The 13205-nt window shown below is 43.3% G+C and overlaps 3 protein-coding genes across 5 annotated transcripts; 1 reads left to right on the top strand and 2 right to left on the bottom strand.

The window, feature by feature from the left end:
• Positions 1 to 491: 491 nt before the first annotated feature.
• LOC105888854 (growth arrest and DNA damage-inducible protein GADD45 alpha-like) lies at positions 492 to 2810 on the bottom strand. The gene is made up of 2 exons (XM_031577772.2): positions 1878 to 2810; positions 492 to 1756 (listed from the first exon to the last, which is right to left on the bottom strand). Exons 1-2 carry the CDS (start codon positions 2246 to 2248, stop codon positions 1519 to 1521), a joined length of 609 nt encoding a protein of 202 aa, XP_031433632.2. The 5' UTR covers positions 2249 to 2810; the 3' UTR covers positions 492 to 1518.
• Positions 2811 to 4789: 1979 nt separating this feature from the next.
• Positions 4790 to 6163, top strand: gadd45gb.1 (growth arrest and DNA-damage-inducible, gamma b, tandem duplicate 1). 2 transcript variants are annotated; one of them, XM_012842308.3, is made up of 3 exons: positions 4813 to 5042; positions 5159 to 5363; positions 5474 to 6163. In XM_012842308.3, the coding sequence occupies exons 1-3, from the start codon at positions 4900 to 4902 to the stop codon at positions 5582 to 5584; spliced, it is 459 nt and encodes a 152-aa protein (XP_012697762.1). In that variant the 5' UTR covers positions 4813 to 4899; the 3' UTR covers positions 5585 to 6163. The 2 variants fall into 2 exon arrangements, with proteins under 2 accessions (XP_031434098.1, XP_012697762.1); XM_031578238.2 differs by having other exon boundaries at positions 4790 to 5042; positions 5159 to 6163.
• A 499-nt stretch (positions 6164 to 6662) lies between these two features.
• Positions 6663 to 12520, bottom strand: nim1kb (NIM1 serine/threonine protein kinase). 2 transcript variants are annotated; one of them, XM_012841132.2, is made up of 4 exons: positions 12055 to 12520; positions 9641 to 10083; positions 8015 to 8280; positions 6663 to 7824 (listed from the first exon to the last, which is right to left on the bottom strand). In XM_012841132.2, exons 2-4 carry the CDS (start codon positions 9918 to 9920, stop codon positions 7072 to 7074), a joined length of 1299 nt encoding a protein of 432 aa, XP_012696586.2. In that variant the 5' UTR covers positions 9921 to 10083; positions 12055 to 12520; the 3' UTR covers positions 6663 to 7071. The 2 variants fall into 2 exon arrangements, with proteins under 2 accessions (XP_012696586.2, XP_031434097.1); XM_031578237.1 differs by lacking the exon at positions 12055 to 12520 and adding an exon at positions 11387 to 11426.
• Positions 12521 to 13205: the final 685 nt, after the last annotated feature.

The raw sequence follows: 13205 nt of genomic DNA, 5'->3' as shown, positions 1-13205 counted from the left end.
CACTTCACCAGCCTCTATATCCAAAGAAATGGTATAACAGGTTCAGAACTGCATTTGTAATGTTTTGATGATTATTTAAAGACAATACTAAATCTAGCCTGGCCTGTTTTGAGTAGAAGGAATATGGGTCTGAAAGTAGTGGACTGACAGAGTTGAAATCTAGTGTTCTGGTTGTGTTGCTTTCACTAAAACCTGACTGCACTAAACACTTATCTAAAACATAGCATATCGCTAATAGGGTCATTTTCTGAAGGTTATTTCCTTGAGAGACAACACTGAAGTTAACTTGGCTTGTTTCAAGTGACAAAATATGGGCTTGGCAGCAAAGGGATTGTATAAATTAAGATCAACTATTTACCAGGACGTGTATAGTGTAACTTTTTATCTTATTTCTGTTATGTATTGTACCAGTTTAAATCCAGTTTTCTGGTTCTCTTTGTATGTTTTCCCCAAATCTCACTGTGTATATATATATATATATATATGGGCTGGACAGTGGTGGGCATGACAGTAGTGGGCTAACAGTTTGAATCTAGTGTTCTTGTTGTGTTGATGCGTAATGCTACCCATAAAGTAGCAGCACAGTGGACGTGAGGGTCTGTTGGAAGGTCATTTGGCCACTTGAGCTCGGCTCGGAGTCTCACTTCTTCTGCAACTGTGACTCCTGACTGCAAATGTCAGCCATTTTTTCACTCAGTAGAAATACAACTTTCACAAGGTGGAATACACTCTACTTTTCTTTATTTATTCTTTTTTTTCTTTTGTACTACAACAATACAAATAATAGTAGACAATAATAATAACAACAACAACAATTTCTAAAGTGAAACCTTTAGAGATTAATGACAATTCTGGAAAGTGAGAAACATTTTTTGCAGAGCACAGAGAGTATACACCCTGGCTCTGCAGTGCTTATTTAAAAAAATGAGTATGATGTTAAGTCCATTTTTTTAAAAGCATGCTTCATTCGACGACCACTTCGTCCTCTGCGTGTACCAACGCAAGTGATATTTGCTCTGTGACAAGCCAACAGACGCAAAAACTCCTTCCTCTCCAAACCTCATCCGCACAAAGAATGAGGGTCATTGTGTCGCTCTCGTGGCATGCCTGCCCCTGGTTCACATAAAGAATCAGGGTCAACTTGGCATGGACGGGACGAGGAACGACAATAACCGCGAGGGCCACTCGGGCATAACCTCGCGGTGCCTGGACTGAGAACCTCCTCAGGAGCATCCAGGGTTGCAGGAAAATTGTATCATCCTATCAAGTAGGATGGGTATTCCTTCAGGTAAACAGCATGTTGAGCAGAGAAGACCAAAGGCCCAGATCAACGCTCAGGAAGAGTGATCTCTGGAACCCACTCGTTCAGGCTGCGGCTTTCTTCGCAGAACAGGTGCAGCTTCTCAAGGGCTGGATCTTCCCACAAACCTTCAGCAGGGTTCTGTTGAGAAGGAAAGAAATGAAACATTAATGCCATTGCAAGGGTGTCACTGTTTGTCAAAGTCTGAATAAAGTTGATCAGTTTAAAGGTTGAGTTGATCTATAACATACCGTGATGAGAACACAGTGAGCATCCTCAAGATGCTGAGATTTGTCCCCAACAATCTTTGAGATGCGCTGCATGTCGTTGACTCTCACAATGCTGATGTCATTGTCAAAGCAGTAAGCCTGGATAAGGGTGAAGTGAATCTGAAGAGCTATGTCACATTCGAAGGCATCAGTTGCCAGCACGCAGAAAGACACACTGTCTGGGTCTCTGTTGAAACAAGAAAGAACGCAATCATTAGTTTATATCATTGAAACACAACAGAAACAAATGTCGTTGCCTGTTATATGGAGAACCAAGATTTGAACAATATCCCTAAAAAGTTACTTACTCTGTCATTATTTTTGCGCACTCGTAGACTCCAACGGTAACGCGACCGTCAGCCTGGGCATTCTGAAGAGCCTCCTTCAAAGTTTTGCCAGTATTCATCTTGAAGTTTAGTAATTCCGAAGCGAGCGAGAAGTGTGGGGTGGTTGTGTTCGAACTGTGTCGAAAAGAGTTTGACTCCTTCGTGGAACGTGGACAGTATTTATAGTCAGCCACCGGCACGCGTTTACACTGCTCTTTGTGATTGGCTGTCCGAAGATAATACAGACCCCCCTTCTCCGGCGCGTGCCTACACACACTCAAGACTTCTAAAAGAATAGTTGATGAATAGATCAAAACCGAAGCACAATTTAGCCAAAAAATAAAGAAGGGCATTAAAATAAACGCAAACTGGCAGATTAAAAAACGATTCAGATTTCATTACAAGTTGGTTCAATTAATTTAGATAAACTTGCACTGTCCTGCCCATAACTACCCAAAGTCGAAACTGTATTATGAAACCACATATAAATATATCCAGGCCGTGTATAGTTGAATTTAGCTGTTTAGATTATTTCTGTTATGTGTTTTAAGTAACTAAATTGACCTATACAACTGTGATCTTTAGATTGACAGACTTGTAGATCTGCACAATTATCTCTATATCTATCTGTGGGGTGGAAATACCATATATAACATTCAGAGCTTGGAGGTTCGATGATAGAAACACCTAATTAAAAGAGCCATGCCAATTCATGTATGGGGGTTGTATGACACGCGCCTATCTTTGCATAGGTGGATTTAGAGGAGTGACTTGCGGCGCGTGGCATCTGGAGACGCTCGCTATTTCTCCATGGTAACAGGCCCCATCTGTCCTTGGGGGTTGGTGAGGGGTCACTGAAGCAAACTTGTGTGTATCCAACTCAAGATGATTATCTGCACCTGCTGGTTAAGCGTCTAATGCAATCGAATCGCCCAACCGGGAATGTCTTTTGCTGAAAACGTAAGAGTTTGGTGCGCAATTGAGTAAATAATTTTGGTACATTAGTATTACGCAGGATTATAATTTATTTCTGTTATGGTAAAGAAGAGAAAGGCAGAAATACAACAGAACAGCCTTAACTCCTCATAATAAAACTAAAGTCTAAAATGTGAGTACATAGTCAGAAGAAACTATCTGCATCCTCACAAAGGAAGATATTACAGCGATATTTCATGTTATAGGCTAGCACATAGGCCTACACTCGGCCAGAGGGTGTGTACTTCGGAACACCTGTCACTTGCCCCGGCGATAGGGAGGATGGGGTGGGTAGGGGCGCGAGGGGGCCCCCTGAGTTGCAGATGTGACTGCAGAACAATGCACGGCCACCGGACTGCACGCGTCTCATTCTTTACGCCGGTTGACTATGTTAATAAGTTTTGTAGGCACTGGAAAGCTAATGAAACTTCTGCACATGTTTAGAAATGATACGAATATCTACAAAAAACTAAAAACTGAGTTAATTTCATCGCATTTTGCGTTACACGTAACTTTTCTTCTCAACAAATTATTCAGGAACATTGGAAAACATAATCAGTGCTGTCGTTTTATGTAAATGTAGTATTTAACGCGCAGATATTCCACATTGCAAGCTGCAATAAACGTTTGCAGTTTTTAATAATGACACGAACTTTTGCGTAAAAATGGTTTGAAAACTAAACGTTTGTAGACTGCACCGGGCAAAATTAGAATCAAGCCCATTGAGAGACAACAGACTGTTCTGGCCAACGAATGTAAAGACGCGCGAACAATAGCGATGCATGCTGCAGGGTCGCGAGGGGTGAATGGGGGTATGCCTATTGCGAGACTTGTCCATCTGCTCGGCTCACAGAAGTAACAATAAGCCTGAATCAGTCACCGTCAACCTGTTATCGGTGCACTGCCTAGAATTACTCGCAATAGTTGACACAATGCTTAAGTAACATTAAGTTTGCAAAACTACACTTTCTGACCGGACTTGAATAACAATAATATTTAAAAGACGACCATATGCATGTAGTGAACCATGTTTGATAACTCGCGTTACAAATGAATCAGACTGGCTCGCATTCTGGTTCCTCTCAGTGTTATTTTGACCCGTTTTCCAAACGCGTACAATTCTGATGGCGCCAATGTTGCGCATGATATGCAACGTTACACACTTGCAGGCCTAATCAGATGCACAGGACAAACGAAGACAATTAATAAAATAGGCCAGTAGCACAGATTTTGCAGGGCTGCTGGCGGTCACGTGGTCAGTGGCTTGCAGCGCAGATTGTGCGACAGGGCGTCATGGCACGCGCTTCTCATTTGCATTTGTATAGGACCCGTAATAATAGAAGTTTCTGAACTCACAATAGGGCCGTTCAGCCTGCCTCCACAGATGGCCACACTCCACCTGTCCCCTACGAAGGGGGGATGGGTTTTTTAATGCATACTCACTTTCACCATATTTAGCTGCATGTTATAGTTACCTTTCACTTTTTTCAACTTTGCTTATAGGACGTGCAATGCACATGGTTCCATGTTTGCACATTTTGCACATGTTTGGTAGAAAGCACACATGGTAGAAAGCACACACTTTAAAAGCTCGTGTGGACAACCCAAAACACACCACAATTGGATGTATGTGGTATACACCCATGCTTAACAGAGCCAGTGTACACAAAATGTCACAACTTTTAAAAACACAAACCTTTACAGTAGTTTAAAACCACAAAAAAACGTTGTTGGTGTAAGGAGATACCACTGGTTGAAACTAATATTTTCCTGCAGAATTATGCAAAGCTGGCAAAGAAAATATATGGCATTACGACCCTCATCAATCTGCCACGAGCCGAGGTGCGACAATAACATTAGCATACCAATGCACTATTCAGGTCAGCCAATCAGAAGAGGGACTATTCACCAGACCCACGAGCCTCATAGTATATATAGTGTGCTCAGTCCTTTCCATCTTCACTCTGATCTCAGGGATTCTCATCTGTTCCTTCGTATACTCACTACTTGCGGAATTACCTTTGCCATCATGACTCTTGAGGAAGTTATCGTTCAGAAGCCCACCGAGAGAGCCCCGTGCACCGGCAAAGCACTGGAAGAAGTGCTGGAGACTGCCAAAGCCAACGACTGCCTGACCATCGGCGTCTACGAATCTGCTAAAGTCATGAATCTGTAAGTACAGCCTCCGTGAATTATACTTTCAGCTAAACTGAAGTCAGAGAATTAAACACTCTTTGGATCTGCATGTAAACAAAATGACTAACTTTGCTCTTCTTCTTTCTTTGCAGTGATCTTGACAGCGTATCTTTCTGCGTGCTGGCTTTTGACGAGGAGTTTGAGTCTGACATCGCTCTTCAGATTCATTTCACCCTTATCCAGGCTTTCTGTTTCGACAATGATATCAGCATTGTGAGAGTCAACGACATGCAGCGTCTCGCTGAGATTGTTGACGATAAATCCGGACAACTTGATGCTCACTGCGTCCTTATCACGGTATGTACGAGTCTAACTAAATCGGCCTTCTCAGATATTTATGAAAAAAAATATTATGGAATGTATCGTGGGGTAGTGGCTAATGTCTCTATGTTTTATCTTTTAAACAGAACCCTGCTGAAGGTTCGTGGCAGGATCCAGCCCTTGAGAAGCTGCACCTGTTCTGCGAAGAAAGCCGCAGAATGAACGAGTGGGTTCCAGAGATCACTCTCGAGCGTTGATCTGGGCCTTTAGTCTTCTCTGCTCGAGATGCTGTTTACCTTAAGGGAAACTCATTCTACTTGATAGGATGATACAATTTTCCTGCAACCCTGGATGCTCCTGAGGAGGTTCTCAGTCCAGGCACCGCGAGGTTATGCCCGAGTGGCCCTCGCGGTTATCGTCGTTCCTCGTCCCGTCCATGCCAAGTTGACCCTGATTCTTTATGTGAACCAGGGGCAGGCATGCCACGAGAGCGACACAATGGCCCTCATTCTTTGTGCGGATGAGGTTTGGAGAGAAAGGAGAAGCGAGTTTTGCATCTGTTGGCTTGTCACAGAGCAAATATCGCATGCGTTGGTACACGCAGAGGACGAAGTGGTCGTCGAATGAAGCATGCTTTTTAAAAAATGGACTCAACATCTCGCTCATTTTTAAAAATCAAGCTTAGCAGAGTCACAGGATACTTCTCTGTGCTCTGCAAGAATGTTTCTCACTTTCCAGAATTGTCTTCAATCTCTAAAGGTTTCACTTTAGATTTTTTAACGAAACATGTTTACTAATTTGTTAATTTGAAATATGAATAAACTAAATGAACTAAATTAATCGTGTGCCTGTTGTCTTGTTACAATTGTTCTTTAAAACATGTCTTTCACTCATACAAGAGTTTACAAACATGCACACTTTCCAGGCTATAGCGTAAAAAATAGTAGCTAGTTGGGGAGGGGGCAGCGCAAAAAAAAAAGAAGGGGGTGGTTAAAGTTTTAATGCTGAATCAAATTTGCATAGGAGGCGGCAAAGGCTGTCAGCTGCCTGCTGATCTGCAGGTGTATGGTGTGAGTACAATGGGTGAGCTCTGCACCATCATATCGGGAGGCCCACACAAGGGAGCTATTGTAAAGGCCAGCAGATGTCTGCGTAGCGACGCTGCTCCATCTGCCACGATCTGCAGATGGGAGGTGACGGGGGCTCTAGGGGGGTTGCTGTCATATGGTGCACCGTCAGCTGCTGCTTTGTTTACCCCGGAGCTATAGATCTTCTTGGAAGCATGGCTACACAGACAGTTTTGTGATCGTAAAGTTCGAAATGTTACAAAACACATCAGACTTCCAAAAGGTTTATTTATTTACAAAAATACAAAATAATTGCCTTCATTATGATAAGGCTATAAGAGCTCCATGCACCATCAAGATAAATACATTTCCTTATTTTCTGACTGTCTCACATCACGTTAATATCATAGCAGCATATTATTTTTGTTTGTAAAAATCATCAATAAATTCTAAGCAAACTATTATTTTACCCGAAACTTACCATTGTGATGTGCGGCAGTGTTTGATACAATACATTCTGCATATATTTATTTAAAAAAGAGGTGTCCCATATCCTTTCAGTGGGTGCATTTGCATTCATTATTCACAGAAATGAACGCTCTGTTACAACACAGTAAGCAATGTACCTTTGATCCACAAAAGTTGTAGGATTATTTGGGTCAATCTATTAAGGTCTTTCATGCAATGGCACAAAACTTAGATGTGTGCCGAAGACCCCTGTAAGTACGGAGGCTGTCCTTTTTCGGGTCTTTAACCACACCACATATGATGGGTAGACTTTCCGCTCCGCGACTCCTCTGGGCACGGTGAAGCAGGATGCGGTAGACGCCAGTGATAGCACTTCGGCTCCCTTTGCCCTGGTTGTTGTCGATGCGGTCCATGGTGATGCCCAGCTCTTCCAGATGCCCTTTCACTTCCTCCTCCTCTTCCGACAGATCCCCAGGGTCCGCCTCCACCAGGTAAATGGGATTGAGCTGGAGGGGGGGGTGGGGCCGGGACATCTCCACCGGCAGCAGCCACTCACAGCCCAGCATCTGGTCCAGGGCGCAGCGCTCGGCGGGCTCCTGGCGCAAGATTCCCCGGATCAGGCGCTGGCACTGCGCCGACACCCAGGTGGGGATGCTGTAGGTGCCCTCCAGGATGCAGCAGCGCAGCTTGTTGATGGTGTCGGCCCGGAAGGGCATGGTCCCCGTCACCATGAAGAAGAGGAGGACCCCCATGGCCCAGATGTCCACCGGCGGCCCCACATAGTTATCATCGCGGAAGAGCTCGGGGGCAGCGTAGGGGGGCGAGCCACAGAAGGTGTCCAAGATGTCGCTCCGGTTCTTGACCCTGGTGCTGAAGCCAAAGTCGGCCACTTTGATACAGGCATCACAGGTGAAGAGCACATTCTCAGCCTTCAGATCTCGATGGATGACATTATTGTCATGCTGGAAGCACAGAAGGAAGTATTAATACAACACTAAAGTAAGATGAAGTTAAAATAAACCTAAACATAAGTGTCCTTTTATTTTAATTTACAGATGTATATCCCTAGTTAGCACATTCCATTCCATCTCCATGCTAAACCGTTGTACACACTTGTGATTATGCCAAGCATGAAAAGGGAAGGATACTAACCAGGTGTTTGATGGCAGACAGGATCTGGGCAAAGACAATCTTGCTGACAGCATCTGAGAGTTTCCCCTCTGTGATTCTAGTATGGAGGTCACCACCCCCGGCATACTCCAGCACCAAATACATCCGGCTGGGTGTCTCCACCACCTCGTACAGTCGCACCACATTCGGGTGCTGCAGGGCCTCCATGCTTGAGATTTCCCTGGACAGCATGCGCTGAGACTGCGCGTCCAGACGTGTCTTATCAAGGACCTTGATGGCAACCTTGTCTGATGAAAGAATGCAAGTAAGTTGGGGTCAATACAGTGTTGGGTTAATCTTTCTCATTTCTAAGGGCGAGTTCACTTTGCCAAGCCCATCTACTTGTCCTTTCAGTGTGTGCTTGCCAGAACCTTCCTTCTTTTCTGTACTTGGCATAGCAGAGGGTACTGATTTGGTTCCTTTCAATTGCGTACTTTAATCCGCATGTTCGTCAGAGGAGTTTCTAAGAGGCAAGGCTGGCACAATCAACTTGGCAAGCATTTTTTAGACGAACACATTATCTATTATCTGTGCTCGTCATAAAACTTGGCATTCAGAAAAAACCTTTTAAAAAAACTTCAGAAGTCAGAGTATGGAGCAAAACTAAAAAATACAGAGCTTTGCAGTCCCTTTTTATATACCTGATGAACCCCTCTTGTCTTACTACATCTTCCTTGACCCTTCCCCATAGGCTATGTGTCATTTTTTAATTGGAGGATCCATTGGGCCCGGAAATATTCATGTCATATTTGGTCTTCCACCTGCATCTGCCTTCAAGGCAGAGGCCCAACAGATAGCTCCTGGCATACTAGAGAGTAACCCATGTGAGAGAAACAGGATGGTTTCAGGATGGTTTCAGGGTAACCAAGTCTGTGTTACATTAACACACATTACATTGCACCTGTTTTGCATTTTGCACTCTACTCTCCACGTTACTTTTTTATATTCATTGTTTATATATTTGTATCGTATATATTGTGTTTTTTGGTTCTTATGTGTAGTACTTTTCTTTTGTGTAGTACCTTTTTTGTGTTTTTATGTTTTTATGTTATGTGTAGTACCTTCACACCAGAAAAAATTATATTCTGATTCTGATTCTGATTCCAATTCTGAAGAATGAATAGCTTCTGGGAGACGGTGGGGAGCATTCAGCCAGCGTGCAGATAGTTCCCCTGATATACAGTTCTTCTTAATACATTTCACACATCAGTATGTTGCTACATGCTTTACTTGATACATATTTAAATATAGATTGCACATAATCTAATTAATTTCAATAGTGTAAATCATTTTTAGTTGTTTGTCACCATGACTATCATGGTGGTTATACTGATTGTTGATTTTTCTTCACACAGAGTTTTCATTCACGTGTTTTCCCCCACAAAGTGGCCCAGCTATCCACTCACACTAAATTATACGTATGTGTCATTAGAACAACTGATGGGTAAAATAATAGGGACATTGCAGAACCTTATCCTATATTTGATGCCTTGTCTTTAGTTATGTGTCTGTAGTCACACATGTGTGGTGTTCCAGGTCTCCACAATGCTCCTTATTTTAGTGGCAAGTGACAGACTGGTCAAAGAACGATTGTGGTCACTCTGTTACCTTTAGTGAGTGCATGGAAGGCTAGCTTGACCTTGGAGAAGCTTCCGTAGCCAATCTGTCCACGGACCAGGTAGAAGCCCACCCTGCTGCCCACCAGTAACTCCTTAACGGTCTTCTGATCATGGCACATGTTCATGGACAGGCGCTCCAGAGGCGTTAGATGCTTCTTCATCCCCCCCTCTTCTTCTTCATCCTGTACGCATTCTGACTCGGACAGGGTCATGAGGCTGTGGCGGGGTACGGGCCCAGTCAGGACCACCTGATTGGTGCCTACAGGCATCACAGTGCTCTGGGCTTATACACAAGATACACAGGAGCAGCAGGTAGACACCAACTAATGGCAACTAGTGGCAGAGCACGTCTTCATCTGCTCCCAGCTGTGCCATGACTTCAGCAGTGTTCGGTTCCAAAGACAATAGAGTCTGTGCTGATATGAGAGGGTCCTACAAGCAAAGAAACACATTTTAAGTCATGTTGTAGCTGATCATGCAAATATGTGTAACTGCTTTTGCTGATAAAGATTATGCATGTCATCAAATCACATATCATCGAATCACAAAATACTTTGCATGCCCTTTAAGTAAGAATATACTGCAACAGTGATCATTTGCTTTGAAGATTTATCATTTTCTTTAGCAGAATTCCCCAATTCAGCATAAATGGTAGAACAAAGAGGCTGATCAACAAGCATTTAGCTGATGGACAAGGTCTTTATTCCTCATAGGTAGTCCTCATCTTCTGTACCGTCAGGGGCGGACTGGGGGAAAAAAGTGGCCCGGGAGTTACTGTCAGACCGGCCCACTCAATACACGGCACGCGGCCCACTCAGTACACGGCGCGTTGCCCACTCAATGCATCGCGCGTATAGACCAGTCAGTGGCCTACTTGGAAAAATACCCATACACTTAACATTATTTTGGATTATTACAAAGAAATTACATCATATATGTTTTTTTTTAATAACATTTGGATCCACCAATTTGCCTGGGTGGACACATGGAATAAAATGATACTGGCTATTGTAACACTCCAAGGTAGGTATAGTTTGCTAGATAAATAGGCTTAACTCTGGGCTAGTATCAGATGGTTATACGTATAACTACAGAACCTTAAGGAATGAATATCCACACAATAAAGAAACTGGAATCAGAGGGTAGAATTATTATGAACTATATTGTAGAAATGAACAGAATAGAACATACGATGGGGTGTGAACATCAGTGGTATCAGTAGTGTTGCATGCTGGGTGTGTGATTGTGTGTGTGTAGGGGTGTTGAAGGTGCATAACAAAACAATAAGTTAAGAAACAGAACCTAAACTAACTCTGCTGGCCCAGGTGCATTATAGTCACATGATAATAAAAAACAATATCAGTATACTCATGTGTTATTATGACCTCACTATCTAATCTAGATAACATATTAACATTGTTTATAATGTTAGTGTTGTGTGTAACACGGTGATTTTAGCATAACAAGCTAGCTGGTTAGAAATGATAAGATTGCCCTCTTTACAACTACCACCATGGATAGCTTGCTCATCGATTGTAAACAAGTGACTACAGCTAACATGTTAAATAGATATTCTCGACGATGACAACAGCGCCAGCTTGCTTATTTTACCAGATCATAACGGTCTCAATTTTGGACATTTATCTACCTAACGTTAGCTAGGCTAGTTGGTAGTGAACGTTACCTCATCTGTGAAAAGCAAGCTAACATTGGCCAAGTCAACGCCACAACTTACCTTGTATCACTGTCACTGTCACTGTCACGCGAAATAACAGTAGTAAATGGCCCAGAGTTTTCTTAAATGCAATTCCTCAAAACTACCAGATGCCCCACGGGCCGCTCTGTGTTAGAAGGGCTGACTGCACACGTCACTACGGTTGGATGCCTTGGCGGGGCGTGTATGCAAATCCAGGTGCGTTTAATTTAAGAATCTTCATCCTCAATCCGCACAGCTGAGAACACTTCGGCTGTGTAAGAACCCATTTTCAGGTGTTCATTTATAAGGTGGAGATCGTTTCTTACGTTGAATTTCTGAAGTCCGTAAGAACACATTTCAGAAAAATAGGCACCATGAGTGTGAATACAGATCGCGAGGAGGAGTATAAAAATCAGTCAGTGTTTAGTATTGTATAATTAAAAGATGAAATTATACGTGTTCTGAGTAGTATGGAAAGTAGATGAAGGTGCTGACGGTGTCAGTGAGAGGGTCGGTCGGTCGGTCGGTGATGGGGGTGGGCCGGGATTTTGGACCATCCCAACCTCGTCGGCCCACCGGGGATTCCCCCGGTATCCCCGATGGCCAGTCCGCCCCTGTGTACCGTCATGTATTTAAAACAGGCATAGCTAGCAATAGCTGGTCCTTAAATGTGTCTGGCATCAAGATGACTCAGATAAATATCTTACCCTTTTGTAGCCCAGCTGTCAGCTGTCAGTGGAATAACCGACTTTTCAGCTTCTCCTTCACAATCAAAGGCATCTCAAAGGTAATCCAAGTCTTCAGATCACCCTACAGATCCTCAGATTCAATGTTATTCAACAGTCCAAACCCCAACTGCATCCTGGTGAATCCAAAGTTTCACACTAACTTGCTTCACAGCAAAACACTCCTTCAATTCGAGCAATTTGGACTCCTTTGTTTCGCGTTCTTCTCCTAGCTCAGTGAAAAGCCTTCCGGGATGCAGCCACCTTCCTTCTCTCGTCTCTGTAAGGCTGCACTGGGGAACAACCTGGATTAAGATGGTGTCATGTTTCTTAATCTCCTGGTTTTATTTAGATCTACCTTAATCCTGGTTCATTTGATGGCCCCTTCAGACGTGAAAGAAACAAAGGCATATGGCAAAGGAGTTACAAGAAGCTAGAGAGTGTCTCTCAGTGTCTTTCAAGTTGTTTACTATCTAATAGTTTTTGGATAAATTAGCAAACTGCTAAAAGTCCTTCAATGCTCTCACTGGCTGTCTGACAAACTTGGCATCAACCCCAAGGATCTTGAACTAGGCTTACCTGTGACGATGGAACGATGTACATTCAGACATTATGCAAGAGCATTACTGTTTAAACACGATTAGCAGCAGGCTAAAGCACCACAGATCAAGACATCAGAGCTAAGCTCCCAAAGTGTTAGAATGAGTTGTGCTGCTCCCGCCACTGCGGTGGGTATGTTCACTCCGATGTGTTCCCCATGTGAAGAGGCCCTTGGCTGAGACCCATGCACAGCCAGGTGAGGGGATGTGTTTTCATGTTTAGGTGGCAAAAACAAGGCATTTTATTCACCAGTGCAACCTCTTCAGAAGATTTTTCAGCTAGAATGCTTTAAAGGTCAGACAAAACCAGACTGAAGAATACACGTTAGGTACAAAGGGGGAATAAATTGCTTTAAGTCTAAGAAATACATCAGTCATTAACAAATTAGAAATAGTAAAGCCTTTTGCAAAAACCCTTTTGCTGACTTGCACCAGATGCACAGACCTGCTGGTACTGGTTGACTGCATTCCAGTATCTGTTAGGAAAGGGCAATTCAGCGTCATCCAATGTTCCCATTAGGCGGATTTAAGTGT

Source organism: Clupea harengus, chromosome 12 (assembly GCF_900700415.2).
Source record: "Clupea harengus chromosome 12, Ch_v2.0.2, whole genome shotgun sequence".
NCBI lineage: Eukaryota > Metazoa > Chordata > Actinopteri > Clupeiformes > Clupeidae > Clupea > Clupea harengus.
The sequence above is the reverse complement of the archived record's forward strand: the minus strand, read 5'-3'. Positions and strand labels throughout refer to the sequence as shown.